The following is a 14,702-nucleotide window of genomic DNA, read 5'->3' as shown; positions in this document are numbered from 1 at the left end:
AACAGCATGTGAAATTTATTGTCAATCAGTGTTGCTTCCTAAGTGGACAGTTTGATTTCACAGAAGTGTGATTGACTTGGAGTTACATTCTGTTGTTTAAGTGTTCCCTTTATTTTTTTGAGCAGTGTATATATTTTAAATACACCATTCTGTATGTTTGGCACTTTATTGGTGTATTTCAATTGTCACAAACGTGGTCATTGTTTTGGTTCTAAGATTCTCATGCCAATATTAATACTTTATTTACTTTCTTGTGATTTTACTAGAGGCAACCCTGACCTATAATGGCTAAAGATAAAGTTGTGGATATATTCTGAACCCCCAAAAATACATAAATGTATTACAACATAGATATAACAATAAATTGCGAAGTTAAAATCTGTCAATTTTGTTTAACCTTTTTATATGATGTGCATAACAACTTTATCCTGTGCCTACGTATATGAAATTGTCTAGTTGGCTGCCTGGAGACCTGGACCATACATCTGAACAGTGACCAATCTTTGATTTGATTAGTTCGACAATGTGCAGATTATATGATTGTTATTTAAAGTAACGTGATAGCCGCCATGGTGGCCCCCAACACTTAGGTTACATTAAAGAGGGTTTGGTAAGACCAATAAACATACTACCAATACTGATGACCAATTTGTATCTTTATAATACAGCGTCTGACTGTTATCCATCAGACTGATTGGTTAGAGCCTGTAAGAGAGCCTGTAAGTAAGCATTTCACTGTAAGGTCTACACCTGTGGTATTCGGCGCACGTGACAAATAAACTTTGATTTGATTTAAGTATTGGGAAAAATGGACAATTAAATCTGACATTGTGGAGTCAATAAATTGGTTGTTTGCTTTTTTTGTGCCTCAGGCTTATAGAGAGGACATTCTTAAAACCTGTAGTCACTTGCTGTACTTGGTACACATGATATTGTTACAGTAGCTACAAGTTCGCCCACTCTATGGACGACAGTGGGCGCTATTTTTGGCTCTCTTGAACCGGAAGCCACTAGATTTCTCCTTGGGTGCTGCTCGCTAACTGTAGCTACTAGCTAGCTAGCTGGAATGGGTCCGAGAGGTAGCTAGCTACCTGAACAGCGGTTAAAAAGTCAAACTAATTTAGACGCATTAGACCCAGCAGAGTACACTCATTGGAAAAGGGAGCGAAACATGAAACGAGATGTCAGGATACTGTTATTGGGGGAACGTAAGTCAATTCTAATTTAATATTGACACACATATTTAGCGCGCTAACGTTAGTTAGCCACTGTACAGCTAACGCCTTAACGTTGCCAACGTTGTTAGCTACAGACTGCCTGATGGAAACCTGCAGTTTTCTGGATTCCCCCCCCCCCCCCCGTGAATTACTAGCTAATTACCTAATGTTATAGCATTGCCAGCCATCCCATCATTATGATTTAGGTACATAACATAGCTAGTCTAACATTAGCTAGTTAGCCAGCACCAAATCTGACAGTACTAGTCAGTACGTGTTGTTTTGCACATGCACTTACAGTACTAGCCTACGTTAGCTAATGTTAGCTAGCCAAGTTAGTAGCTAGGTAGAACTATTTAGCTAGATAGTTAACTGTCAACATGTTTTCTCATTCGTTAGCTAGCTAACTAACTTAGATACCTTGCCACCAAGTGTGCTAAAGAGCATGTTTGTTATTTGACATGTTTTGCTGACAATATTGGTGGTTGGTGGTTCGGGGAAAAAACAGATCTATTCTAGCTAGTTAGCTAACTGTTACAAGTAACTACCCCCAAGTATTTTCCTAATTGTTATCTTTGTATCCCTAGCTGCATTGTAAGTTTAGCTACTTTGATTGCCCCTTTATTTGAATAGGCTATTCATGAACAGGGCTATTCATGAACAGACCTATTCATGAACACTGAACCCATCGTGTCCAGGACGTGGAAACTCAACAAGAGAATGTCAGAGAGAACCCCTTATCAGGCCGTACTCTGTGGTTAATAAAATAAAGACATTTAACTAGCTAGACTTAGTTATAGTTCAGCTTAAGTATTAGCCCCCCATGTAATCCAGCTCTGGCTACTTATGAGCTGGAGAATGTGATCTATTTACCTGAGGGTATGACCTCAAGGTGAAGTGTGTTTTGCAGTCCAGAAATACTCTTCTTCCATGCTTCATTTTCCTCCTTTTTCAGTAATGTCTCGTTCCACTTTTCACCCCTCTGTCAACAGCCAAGGTGGGCAAAACATCACTCATCATGTCATTGGTTGGGGAGGAGTTTCCTGAACATGTAAGTGTAGCTATGACTGTACATTCCCACTGGTTTATTTCTCAGTTTTGTCTGCAGTGCTGACACATCTATCAAATTATACCCACCGAATGCAAACACTACATTGATGACTAAATAGTCAGCTTATTTATAAAAGATGTATCCACTGACTACTGCTACACCGTACAAAAGCAGTATTCTCATTGGCTTGGTACATTCAAAGTTTGCATACACATTGTCTGCTATCTACACCACAGCACACAGAAGGTGGCTCTATTCAGTTTGGTGTCGGCGATAACCATCAACTGTGAAAGTGTGATTGGTAGGGAAAATAAACCTCCATTAGTCCTCTTTACTTTGCATATATAAGCACTCGTTATTGTAGTATTGTACTCATAATATGCCACTTCTCCTCACCTCATCCAAAAAAGAGGACATTTCCAAGTCATTATCCCAGTCTCAGACAGTGTAATGCCTAAACACTCCTCACACTCTAATCATGAAGTTAATTTCAGCCTGTCAGTTCCAAGCTAATTAAAGGTTAATGGAATCCCTCTGTCAAACTGTTGAATCTATATAATCCCCCTTAGGTGCCCCTCCGAGCTGAGGAGATCACTATCCCTGCCGATGTCACTCCAGAGAAGGTGCCCACACACATAGTGGACTACTCAGGTGAGGTGCTGTTCGCTCAGTGGCCTAATACAACTCTCTTGCTGTAGTCTGTGTATGTGCCTGTGCGTCTCTATGAAGACCAAATATCTTCCTAGCTGCCAGAAAGTCTTGTCTGCAAGCTAACAGAACTGCTGGTTAAGTGTAATTGCTTGCTTATCGGTCCAATTCAGTGCTGCTGCTGATGAGGTGCTGTGACTGTTATCAACTGGTTATCAGTTGATTAAATTGAGTGCATTGTTTTGGCCCTACAGAAACGGAACAGACTGATGAGGTCCTCAGAGAGGAGATTATCAAGGTAAGGCTAGTTCTCAGTGTTGACCCACTTCTTCCTTAGCTGAACGCTCAAGGGTGAAGTTTCCCCTAGGTACAGATCTAGGATCAGCTTCCCCTCCCTCAATCCTAACCTTAACCATTAGTGGGGAAAATACTAAACTGACCCAAGATCATCATCTAGGGGAAACTTCACGCTACACCTAGCTGAACAGGTAGTGCTAAGCTATTAATTGAAATATCTGTTATTTTTCTGTTTTTAAACAACTAATTGACTGACGTCGGTTAAATCATTTTTTAGTTTTTTTTCCTGTGAGCTCAATGCGCAGAAAACATGATAATATACTACAATGACCATAATCCATTGCGTGGCTGCTTGTCTGGTCTGTTTCTTTTACGCCTGCCACGTAAGAGATAGAAGAATGTGCAATCAAGAGGGGATACATAGAGAGCAGTTGCTTTGCGAGGTATTGTTATTCAGCAGTCATAAAAGTATGCCTTATTTACGTTGAAAACTACAAAAATAGTGATTTTGTCAGACAGCATAGGCAGCAGCTCTAAAAAGATGAGCTGATGACTTGGAATGAAATAATAGTGATCAAATAAAACAAATGTAATATACACAACAACATAAATATTTTATTAAAGTAATGTGAATAACTTTGTGTTGTATTTATTATGGATCCCCATTAGCTGCTGTCAAAGCAGCAGCTACTCTTCCTGGGGTCCAGCAAAATTAAGGCAGTTATACAATTTTAAAACAATACATCATTCATTACAGAATTCACAACACACTAAGTGTGTGCCCTCACTTATTAACTGGTGGTTAATAGGTGATAAGCTTTAATGGGGAGTCACTACCATCATGGGACTTTTATTCATTGTTTTAGTCTGTGTTACAGCATTCAACCCACATAGTGCATTTTTAATGTTTTAAAAAATATATATTTTTACTAATCTAACCGAAACCTAACAGCTGTCAAAGTGCACTAATGAACAGGAGAAGCATCTGTAGATGACCACCAGTTGATCTCGCCTCATTATTTAATCATGTGTTGAGTATGTGTGGTAGTGAGCCTTTCCCAGCTGTACCTTACAAATTCACAATCATTTGGAGAATGTGTTCGATTGCGTGCTTTAGTTGACGATAAAGACCTTGCACTCCAATCATGATTTCTCAACTCATGCAGGCCAACGTGGTGTGTGTGGTCTATGACGTCACCCAGGAGGAAACTATAGACAAGGTATCCTCTCTCACACATGTGCACTGTTTTTGATAGAGCTTAAATTTCCTTCTTGGAAAAACCAATATGGAAGCATTTGGCATGGTATAACAAGCATTTGTATAATGTAGCCTACAGTATGGGACCAATATGATAAATGAGAGATTTTATTAGTGTTTTGCTATAATTTCTTATGCTACTCGCCTTTCAGATCCGAACAAAATGGATCCCCTTGGTAAATGGCGAAGCAGAGAAGGGGAATAAGTATGTGCATACTGTTGTTTCAATGACATGTGCTTAGAAGCTTGTGTGTGTCGTCGTTGCCTTAAAGTGTTGTGCTTGAACTAGCCTCTTTGGCCTTTTGTGTCATAAAACATTTGGATATCTTTGATCTTTAATGCATTCCTTATGATGTCACAGAGTTCCCATAATCCTAGTGGGGAATAAATCGGACCTTCGCTCTGGGAGCTCCATGGAGACCATTCTACCTATCATGAACCAGTTTTCTGAGATTGAGACCTGTGTTGAGGTAAGGCTTGCATCTCATAACTCACTCTGCTCTCTTCAGCTGCCTCCCCACTCACTCAACGCAATGAGGACCTGGTTTCACACCAATAATTACTCCCACCGATCTTATGCAAACAATATTTAGTTAAACTGTTTTTGTTTGAACACACCTATGATTAGGGAAACCTGAGGTTTTGACTTTTCTCTCCCAAGTGTTCTGCCAAGAACCTGAAGAACATCTCTGAACTGTTCTACTACGCTCAGAAGGCTGTGCTCCACCCCACCGCCCCGCTCTACGACCCGGAAGACAAACAGGTCAGGGAGGACATTTTGAGGATCGCTTTAGCTTATACCTTGGAATGACCTGGTTTTACTGCGGAATCTTGGTTGTTGAGTGTTAACTGTGTCTGTGTGTTGATGTTACTTCCAGTTAAAGTCAATGTGTGTCCGAGCACTTAGCCGAGTCTTCAGCATCTCAGACCAGGACCATGACCGCATCCTCAGTGACACTGAACTCAACTGCTTCCAGGTGAGAATCAAATAACACTCATCCATCCATCCTCATCCTTTAATCTATCAACCATACGTCAATTAATCTATTAATATATACACTACTAATATATACACTAAAGTTTGGGGTCACTTAGAAATGTCCTTGTTTTTGAAAGAAAAGCCAACAAAAATGTGTCTATTAAAATAACTTGAAATTTATCAGAAATGCGCCTCACAAGTCCTAAAACTGTCAGCTTCATTAAATAGTACCTGCAAAACACCAGTCTCAACGTCAACAGTGATGAGGCGACTCAGGGATGCTGGCCTTCTAGGCAGAGTTGCAAAGAAAAAGCCATATCTCAGACTAGCCAATAAATATAAAATATTAAGATGGGCAAAAGAACACAGACACTGGACAGAGGAACTCTGCCTAGAAGGCCAGCATCCTGGAGTCGCCTCTTCACTGTAGACGTTGAGACTTGTGTTTTGCAGGTACTATTTAATGAAGCTGCCAGTTGAGGACTTGTGAGGTGTCTGTATCTCAAACTAGACACACTAATGTACTTGTCCTCTTGCTCAGTTGTGCACTGGGGCCTCCCACTCCTCCCACAATGGCATGGCCATTGGAACACCGGGTATAGTTTCAACTCTCTCTGTGCGTGTGTGTGTGTGTGCGTGTGCGCGGTTCCTCAGAAATCGTGTTTCGGGAACCCTCTAGCCTCTCAAGCTCTGGAGGACGTGAAGACTGTGGTGTGGAAGAACACGAGCGACGGGGTGCAGGACAATGGCCTTACCCTGAACGGTGAGGGATGAGCCTACAGTGAGATGGCTCAGCCTATAAAGATATAGGACTTGTTGGGTTTAGCCTCTGGTAAAATTGTGAAATTCAATGTTGCTAGTAGCGGCAATAGTTAGTATGGAGCCGACGTGATAAGATGGCGACATAACAGACCTGATTCTATTGTATCCTCTATCACCAGGCTTCCTGTTCCTCAACACGTTATTCATCCAGAGGGGTCGGCACGAGACCACGTGGACCATCCTGAGGAAGTTTGGTTACGATGACTCGCTGGAGCTGACGGATGACTACCTATACCCACAGTATGTGTTCTGGCTCCACTACTTTATGTTTCTGACCCACTCACAGACATATGTTAGAGACAGTTGGTTACCTCCCCCATGTAATGTGATATTGAAGATGATACTGCACGGGTATTGTCACAAAGGTTTTTGGTGAGTCAGTGTTTTCCAGAAAACATCCTGCCCTTACACGATTTATGTTAATTTGTCAAGCCAGAGTGATATATCGTCCGTTAGCTAAACCTCAGACAAGTAACGTCTCGTGGGTGTGTGTGTGTGTGTGTGTGTGTGTGTGTGTGTGTGGTGTGTGTGTACGGTAAGCCCAGGTATTTATATGGCTGTTTGTTGTGTGTTGCCAGGTTACGGGTTCCCGTGGGCTGCACCACTGAGCTCAATCATCTGGGTCACCAGTTTCTCCAGAGGCTGTTTGACAAGTATGATGAGGTGTGTGACCGCCTCAGTGGCCATCAATCAGGAAGTCCATTTATTTATATCCATCTGTCTATTTGTCAACAAAGCACTAAGCAGGTTATATTTTTAGCGGAAAGAGAATACACATTTTAGGCATTGAAATGTACCCCCACTCCAACAGCATGGCTGTTTTTATGGCTGCTGACAGTTTGTTAGGACTTAGTGGTGTGTTTTACCCCTCTATCAATATTCATTTTTACACCAGGATAAAGACTCTGCCCTCTCTCCCGCGGAGCTTAAGAATCTCTTCAGTGTGTTTCCCTACATGCCCTGGGGCGCAGACGTGTACACGGCGGTCTCAACCACAGACGAGGGTTACATCTCCAATCATGGCTACATGTGTCAATGGACGTGAGTATTGACCCTTGTTCGCTTTGTAGCCATCTTGGTATGTACAGTGCCTTCGGAAAGTATTCAGATCCCTTGACTTTTCCCCAATTCTGTTACGTTACAGCCTTATTCTAATATGGACTAAATACATTTAAAAAATCTACACACAATACCCCATAATGACAAAGCAAAAACAGGCTAGAAATTTTAGCAAATTTATTACAAATAAAAAAACAGATACCTTATTTACATAAGTATTCAGCCCTTTGCTATGAGACTCGAAGTTGAGCTCAGGTGCATCCTGTTTCCACTGATCATCCTGGATATGTTTCTACAACTTGATTTGAGCCCACACTGTCAGCTGTGGTAAATTCAATTGATTGGACATGATTTGGAAAGACACACTTGTCTACATAAGGTCCCACAGTTGACAGTGCATCTAAGAGCAAAAACCAAGCCATTAGGGTTGAAGGAATTGTCCGTAGAGCTCCGAGACAGGATTGTGTTGAGGCGCATATCTGGGGAAGGGTATGAAAACATGTCTGCAGCATTGAAGGTTCCCAAGAACACAGTGGCCTCCAAGTTTGGAACCACCAAGACTCTTCCTAGAGCTGGCAGCCCGGCCAAACTGAGGAATCGTTAAATAAAGGTTAAATACATTTTTTTAAATAAAAATCGTGAGAAAATGGCCTCAGTCAGGGAGGTGACCAAGAACCCGATGGTCACTCTGATAGAGCTCTAGAGTTCCTCTTTGGAGATGGTAGGACCTTCCAGAAGGACAACCATCTCTGCAGCACTCTACCAATCAGGCTTTTATGGTAGAGTGGCCAGATGGAAGCCACTCCAGTAAAAGGCACATGACAGCCCGCTTGGACTTTGCCAAAAGGCACCTAAAGACTCAGACTAAGGACTGATGAAACCAAGATTGAACTCTTAGGCCTGAATGCCAAACGTCATGTCTGGAAGAGACCTGGCACCATCCCTACGGTGAAGCATGGTTGTGGCAACATCATACTGTGGGGATTCAGCGGCAGGGACTGGGAGACTAATCAGGATCGAGGGAAAGATGAAAGGAGCAAAGTACAGAGTTTCTTGATGAAAACCTGCTCCAGAGCACTCAGGACCTCACTGCGTGGGGGGGGGGGGGGGGGGGGGGGTTCACCTTCCAACAGGACAACGACCCTAAGCACACAGCCAAGACAACACAGGAGTGGCTTCGGGACAAATCTCTGAATGTGCTTGAGTGGCCCAGCCAGAGCTCGGACTTGAACGCGATCAAACATCTCTGGAGAGACCTGAAAATAGCTGTGCAGCAACTCTCCCCATCCACCCTGAGAGAGCTTGAGAGGATCTGCAGAGCAAAATGGGAGAAACTTCCCAAATACAGGTGTGCCAAGCTTGTAGCGTCATACCCAAGTAGACTCGATGCTGTAATCGCTACCAAAGGTGCTTCAACAGAGTACTGAGTAAAGGAATACTTATGTAAATGTGATATTTCAGTATTTTCTTTTTTATAAATTAGCAAACATTTCTAAACCTGTTTTTGTTTTGTCATTATGAGATATTGTGTGTGGATTGATGAGAGGGGGGGGGGAACATTTTAATCAATTTTAGAGTAAGGCTGTAATGTAATAAAATGTGGGATAAGTCAAGGGGTCTGAATAAGGCACTGTAGCTTTGTGTGCATGTCTGTCAGACAATGTGTGTATGTCAGCCATGGGGGTTTTTATGTTTAGAATTTCTGTGTAAGGAGGTCCGTGAGTACAAATGAATGTTAGGTTAGGACAGTGAGTGTTTTCCTATTCCCTCCTCTAATTTCACTAATGTGACTACTCTCCATATACAGGCTTTCAGCGTACCTTGACATCCATCGCTGTCTGGAGTACTTGGGATACCTGGGCTATTCTATTCTCACTGAGCAGGACTCCCAAACCACTGCAGTCACAGGTCTGTGACTGTACGCATGTCAACACATCTTTTTGTTTTGTTTTTACATTGCTGCAAGTAGCCTCTCTGGGAAAATAGACTGTATGTTAACAAGAACCTATAATCCTAGTGCCGCAGTAAACCTCACTCGCTGTACATAGAGGAGGATTAAAACTATAATCTGGTTCACTATAGGCCCTACAGACGGAATTATATCCAGTACATGTATGCCTTCTGAGGATGTACAGTGACTCTGAAAGGTCAACTTTGAGTATGCTATTTGACTGGTGTGAAGACTACCAGAGTGTGTGTTGTGTAGTTATTATATGCGCTGCTAACACAAAATTCACACATTTATTTGAGGGTACCAATAATGTCGTAGTTGCATTCCTTCAATTGGTCATTTAGTCAATTAACCTCAACCCACCTTCCAGTGAAACCAAGTGGGATTGTTTGAAGCGGAAACCTGCATCCACAAGGGTGCTTCAGGAACGCTGGTTGGTGTGTGTAAAACTGAGGGCGTGGCTGCATGGGGTAGCAGGATTAGGGTAGGGTGACGTAAGTCTCACACCCACTCAGTCTGTGCCACAGAGTCTAGCAGGTTTAGCTGACCCTGCTATAAATGTGGGAGAGGTCCTACCACCTTAGATCAGATTCAAAATGTATCCCGCATTACCCACAAGGGGAAATACGATTATGTTTGAAATGCTTTGATAGTGCTCCATCATATTAATCAATGGTTCCCTGTCCTGATATGTTTTTCAGTGTATGTGTACTCCCTGTGTTTTCGGTGTGTGTCTGTATTGGCGCTATCCGTATGTGTCCCTCTGCAGTGACGCGGGAGAAGGCTGTGGACCTGGAGAAGGGCCAGACTCAGCGGTCGGTGTTCCTATGTAAGGTGATCGGACCACGGGGTACTGGGAAGTCTGCCTTCCTCCAGGCCTTCCTCGGCCGAAACACAGCGGTACGATCATCTCGCTGTTGTTGGCCTGTTATTTAGACTAAATAGCGATACAGAATCACACATTCCTGGAGGAACCGTTTAGTACTTTGTTACTAGTAGTACGCCTTGAACTCTTCATTGTAAAACCATCCCGCTTTGTCAATACGTGTTCGAGCTGAGAAATGATGTTGAAGACCCCAACTACTAACATTGCTACAACTAATGAGAGTAACAGTCGGTGTGTTTGTTTCAGAGAGAGGAGCGTTCCACTGGTGGCTTTTCCCTCTACACCATAAACACTGTCCAAGTTAGCAACCAGGAGAAGTTCCTCATCGTGAGTTCCGTACCTTTTTACTTTGACCTCAACTCTGACCCCTGACCGTTGGTAGAGTACATTAGCCTCACCTCCCATCTGTTGTCTTCCCCTGGCAGCTCTACGAGGTGGACGTGGAAACAAAGTTCCTAAAGGAGTCGGATGCGCTGTGTGACGTAGCCTGTCTCATGTATGATGTCAGCGACCCCCACTCCTTCGACTACTGCGCCAGCATCTACAAGGTGTGTGGGATATCATGTCTTCTTCAGAGCTTCTCTGGTTTTCACAGATATCAGGAATCTGTTCAATGTCTCCCTCCTTTCTTTCTTCCCCACATCCTCTTTCTCTTCGCCATATCCCATTCCTCTTCATCCACATCTGTCTACTTTCCTTTCTGTAGCAACACTACATGGACAGCAGTATTCCCTGTGTGATGGTGGCCTCCAAAGCGGACCTCCCCGAGGTGAGACAGCTCCACGGGATGACCCCGGCAGAGTTCTGCTACAAACACCGACTGCCTCCGCCGCTCCCCTTCTCCGGCCTGTCCCTGGACTCCACCAGCAAGAACATCTACACCAAGCTGGCCTGGGCCGCCATGTTCCCGTACGTATGAGTTCTCTGTCACATTTGACAAACTGTTGGTCCCTCTTTCAATCACTCACCATTTAATCTATAGTTTCGCGATTCAGTGTTGAGAAACAGGAAAATCATGTCACTTTTTTCATGTCTGCACCTCTATGCAGTTTCATATGTCCTTTCATTGACGCCTTTGTCCCCCCCCACAGACATCTGAATGGCTCCGACATGAGCAATACATCCTTCTGGCTGAGAGTGACGCTAGGAGCAGCAGTGGTCGCGGTCCTAGGCTTTGCCATGTACAGAGCTTTCGCCCGACAGAAATGACTAGGCTCCTGACCGGAGCCCACCTTCCCTCTTTTTTCCCCACAACCCCAATCTCCAGACCAATCCTCCAGACCAAGCGCCTAGACACACTAGACCAGACAGACCAGACAGACAAAACACAGATACGGTTTACTTTGTCATGATTTATACCCTAACCTCCCCTCTCCTCGTCTTTGCTCTGCTCTTCCAGTCTACTCCAGTTAGTCACGTCTTCTTGACTGACTGTAATAATCTCAGTCAAAATGGAGGTGCGTGACAATATCTCTCACCCTCTCCTGACCACCTTTGCTCACTCTGCCTTATGGTGTCAAAATCCAGGCTAAGGAGGTATCCTCCCTGTGCGCAACGCAACGATTCCCCCAAGAGCTGCTACGAATATGTGGGTGCTTTATCAAATGAGGATATACAGATACAAGAAGAGAGACATTTCAAACCCAAGACTTTTCCACATGCATCCACAAGGTGTTCAGGAGAATGGATAGATTTATTTTTAATGTGTGGTCTTTCCTAAGGAAGAGAATCTCAAAATGTAATAGCAATTTGGAAGAACATATCAAACTTTAAAAAGTCTGGTGCTGGTTAGAAACCAAAATGGCAAATTCAAACAGTCCATATCACGGGAGGGGTGGGGGGGGTGAAGACAAGCCTTCAAGCACAAGCTATGGAGGACCCTGCTGCAAGGACGTAACCGAGCAACAGACACTCTGAGCGGGCACAGGAAGTCCCCTGCAGAAGCTAAAGACTTGTCTTCCCATTGACCAAGCCACTGAGATAGACTTTCAGACCTGATTTGCCAAATACAGAAGCCTCTCTCTTACGGACCGTTCCAGTAAAATACATGCTTATCACTCCATTAGCTTCTGCTACAATACTACAGTTGTGGGTGAAATTAACTAGATACATTTATTTATGTAAAAAAAAAAATAATAATACAAAATAGCAGTAGTTGTGGCTTGCCAGATTAGAATTGAGAAGGAAGCAATGTCTTGTTGAGAGAAGTGACTATATTGTATTCGATTGATGAAAAAGAAACACTGAACTCTGTAATGCATCCTCCTTACTCAAAGTAATCAGTCATGTTAAAACAGCCAAATCATTTTTATTTTATGGTATTAAGACTAAATCCTGCCCCGTGCAAATTAACGCTTTGAATGATCATTATAAGGAAAATATCTGCCTCCCCTGGTCTTGGCTTTTATGTGCATTCACCACAAATTGGAACTTAGGCCCCAAATGTTATTTCTGATAAATCAGCCATGTGTGTGGGTGCACATGTATATTTGCATGTGTGCATACATGAACCTGTGTGTCAAGATTTTGATTGTATAATTAATTTTCCCTTTTTTTTCTCTTTTTTCGTTTTAAATATGGGAATCACACATTTTTATTGGTTGGTTATTTTAGTTGGGGACCTGCTATTGCCACAGAAAAAGTGATGTGGATCTTATTGATTGAAAGGGATATCAAAACAACTAAAGTGAAATGCTGAATAAAACAAAACAAGGATTGTTTACTGCTTTGCCAAACTTCTATCCTTGACTGTCAGACTGTTTGAGTATTAGAGTGTGTTGTTGGTGCGTGAGTAAAATCACTGGGGAAGCCAAGCCAAGCCCCCCCGCCCCCCCAAAAAAGGCAGAGATAGTAAGTAAGAAGACAGTGGTATAATAAATTAAATCACACCTTTTTTGTTTTATCACAAAACCTGGATAGCAACCTCTGTCCAGTGACGTCCACAAAGCAAATTGCATGTACAGCAACAGACAGTTACATGACCTACAGCATGGTCAAGCAAGTTCATGTTTCTGACATTTTCCGACCACTAAACAACTATTGATTTAGAATCACAGAGAGTTACCGCCAGTTACAAAGCAAACAGGAGGTGCCTCTGCTATTCCAGCACCATTTGAACTTTAACATTTCGACATCATCAAATCAACTCTGTTAAGTCTTAAGACAGTGACAACTAAAATATACCAAAAACAATTTAGTCCAATCAACATAAGCTAAATATGTTGCTGTCCATAGTTCTGATTTTCTGTGTGTGTTCGTTCATGCAAGTAGAAAAACATATATATTTTTTTTAAATGCATCTTTATTTAACGTTCTCATTTACAACTGCGACCTGGCCAAAATAAAGCAAAGCCGTGCAACACGAATAACAACACAGAGTTACAGTCAATAACACAATAGGGAAAAAAAAGTCTATATACAGTGTGTGCAAATGAGGTAAGATAAGGGAGGTAAGGCAATAAATAGGCCATAGTGGTGAAATAATTACAATTTAGCAATTAAACACTGGAGTGATAGATGTGCAGAAGATGAATGTGCAAGTAGAGATACTGGGGTGCAAAGGAGTGAAAAATAAATAACAGTATGGGGATGAGGTAGTTGGATGGGCTATTTACAGATGGGCTATGTACAGGTGCAGTGATCTGTGAGCTGCTCTGACAGCTGGTGCTTAAAGTTAGTGAGGGAGATATGAGTCTCCAGCTTCAGTGATTTTTGCAATTCGTTCCAGTCATTGGCAGCAGAGAACTTGAAGGAAAGGCGGACAAAAAAGGAATTGGCTTTGGGGGTGACCAGTGAAATATACCTGCTGGAGCGCGTGCTACGGGTGGATGCTGCTATGGTGACCAGTGAGCTGAGATAAGGCGGGGCTTTACCTAGCAAAGACTTATAGATGACCTGGAGCTAGTGGGTTTGGCAACGAATATGTAGCGAGGGCCAGCCAAAGAGAGCATTCAGGCCGCAGTGGTGGGTAGTATATGGGGCTTTGGTGACAAAACGGATGGCACTGTGATAGACTGCATTCAAAAAAAAAATCAGTGTTGGAGGCTATTTTGTAAATGACATTGTGAAGTAGAAAAACATGTTAACTCACCCTACTTGTAGAGAAACGCCAATGCCATCCTCTCTCTTTCATGTTGATGAAACTTTCTATCACTCTGTCATACAGTACACGTTTTAATTTTTTTGTTGTCCTATGCTACCTGGCTAATTGCTTGCTCGCCAGCCTACCTTCCAATCATGGGTAACCTTAGCTAGTTAACAGTAGCCTTCTACATCTAGCTACATATTAAACTTCCATCCTCTCAGGCCAGGAGCACAACAATGTATGAATTAATGGTTGGATCAGAATCACCGTTATAATCATTGGCCAGTACGGATAATTAACTAAAACCACAAGTCCAAATCCTTATCTCCATCCATGGCTAATTAAGGAAAGGGCCAATTTTAGCTAGCTAGCCACCGGAGGACAACAACACAACGAGATGCAACAATTCGTGTTTTTCTGTCAATGATGTTTGCTCTCAATGGGCTTTGA

At 42.7% G+C, this 14,702-nt stretch overlaps 1 protein-coding gene across 1 annotated transcript; it reads left to right on the top strand.

Annotated features, from left to right (window-relative positions):
* The first annotated feature begins 1,005 nt into the window (after positions 1–1,005).
* Positions 1,006–11,716, top strand: rhot2 (ras homolog family member T2). Its single transcript, XM_014158910.3, has 19 exons — positions 1,006–1,208; positions 2,210–2,268; positions 2,838–2,919; positions 3,171–3,214; positions 4,380–4,433; positions 4,624–4,676; positions 4,833–4,941; positions 5,133–5,234; positions 5,350–5,448; positions 6,105–6,213; positions 6,392–6,512; positions 6,851–6,935; positions 7,168–7,313; positions 9,139–9,239; positions 10,052–10,182; positions 10,415–10,495; positions 10,594–10,716; positions 10,875–11,077; positions 11,260–11,716. The coding sequence occupies exons 1-19, from the start codon at positions 1,172–1,174 to the stop codon at positions 11,375–11,377; spliced, it is 1,857 nt and encodes a 618-aa protein (XP_014014385.1). The 5' UTR covers positions 1,006–1,171; the 3' UTR covers positions 11,378–11,716.
* Positions 11,717–14,702: the final 2,986 nt, after the last annotated feature.

This window comes from Salmo salar, chromosome 19 (genome assembly GCF_965601325.2).
Source record: "Salmo salar chromosome 19, fSalSal1, whole genome shotgun sequence".
Lineage (NCBI taxonomy): Eukaryota > Metazoa > Chordata > Actinopteri > Salmoniformes > Salmonidae > Salmo > Salmo salar.
The sequence above is the reverse complement of the archived record's forward strand: the minus strand, read 5'-3'. Positions and strand labels throughout refer to the sequence as shown.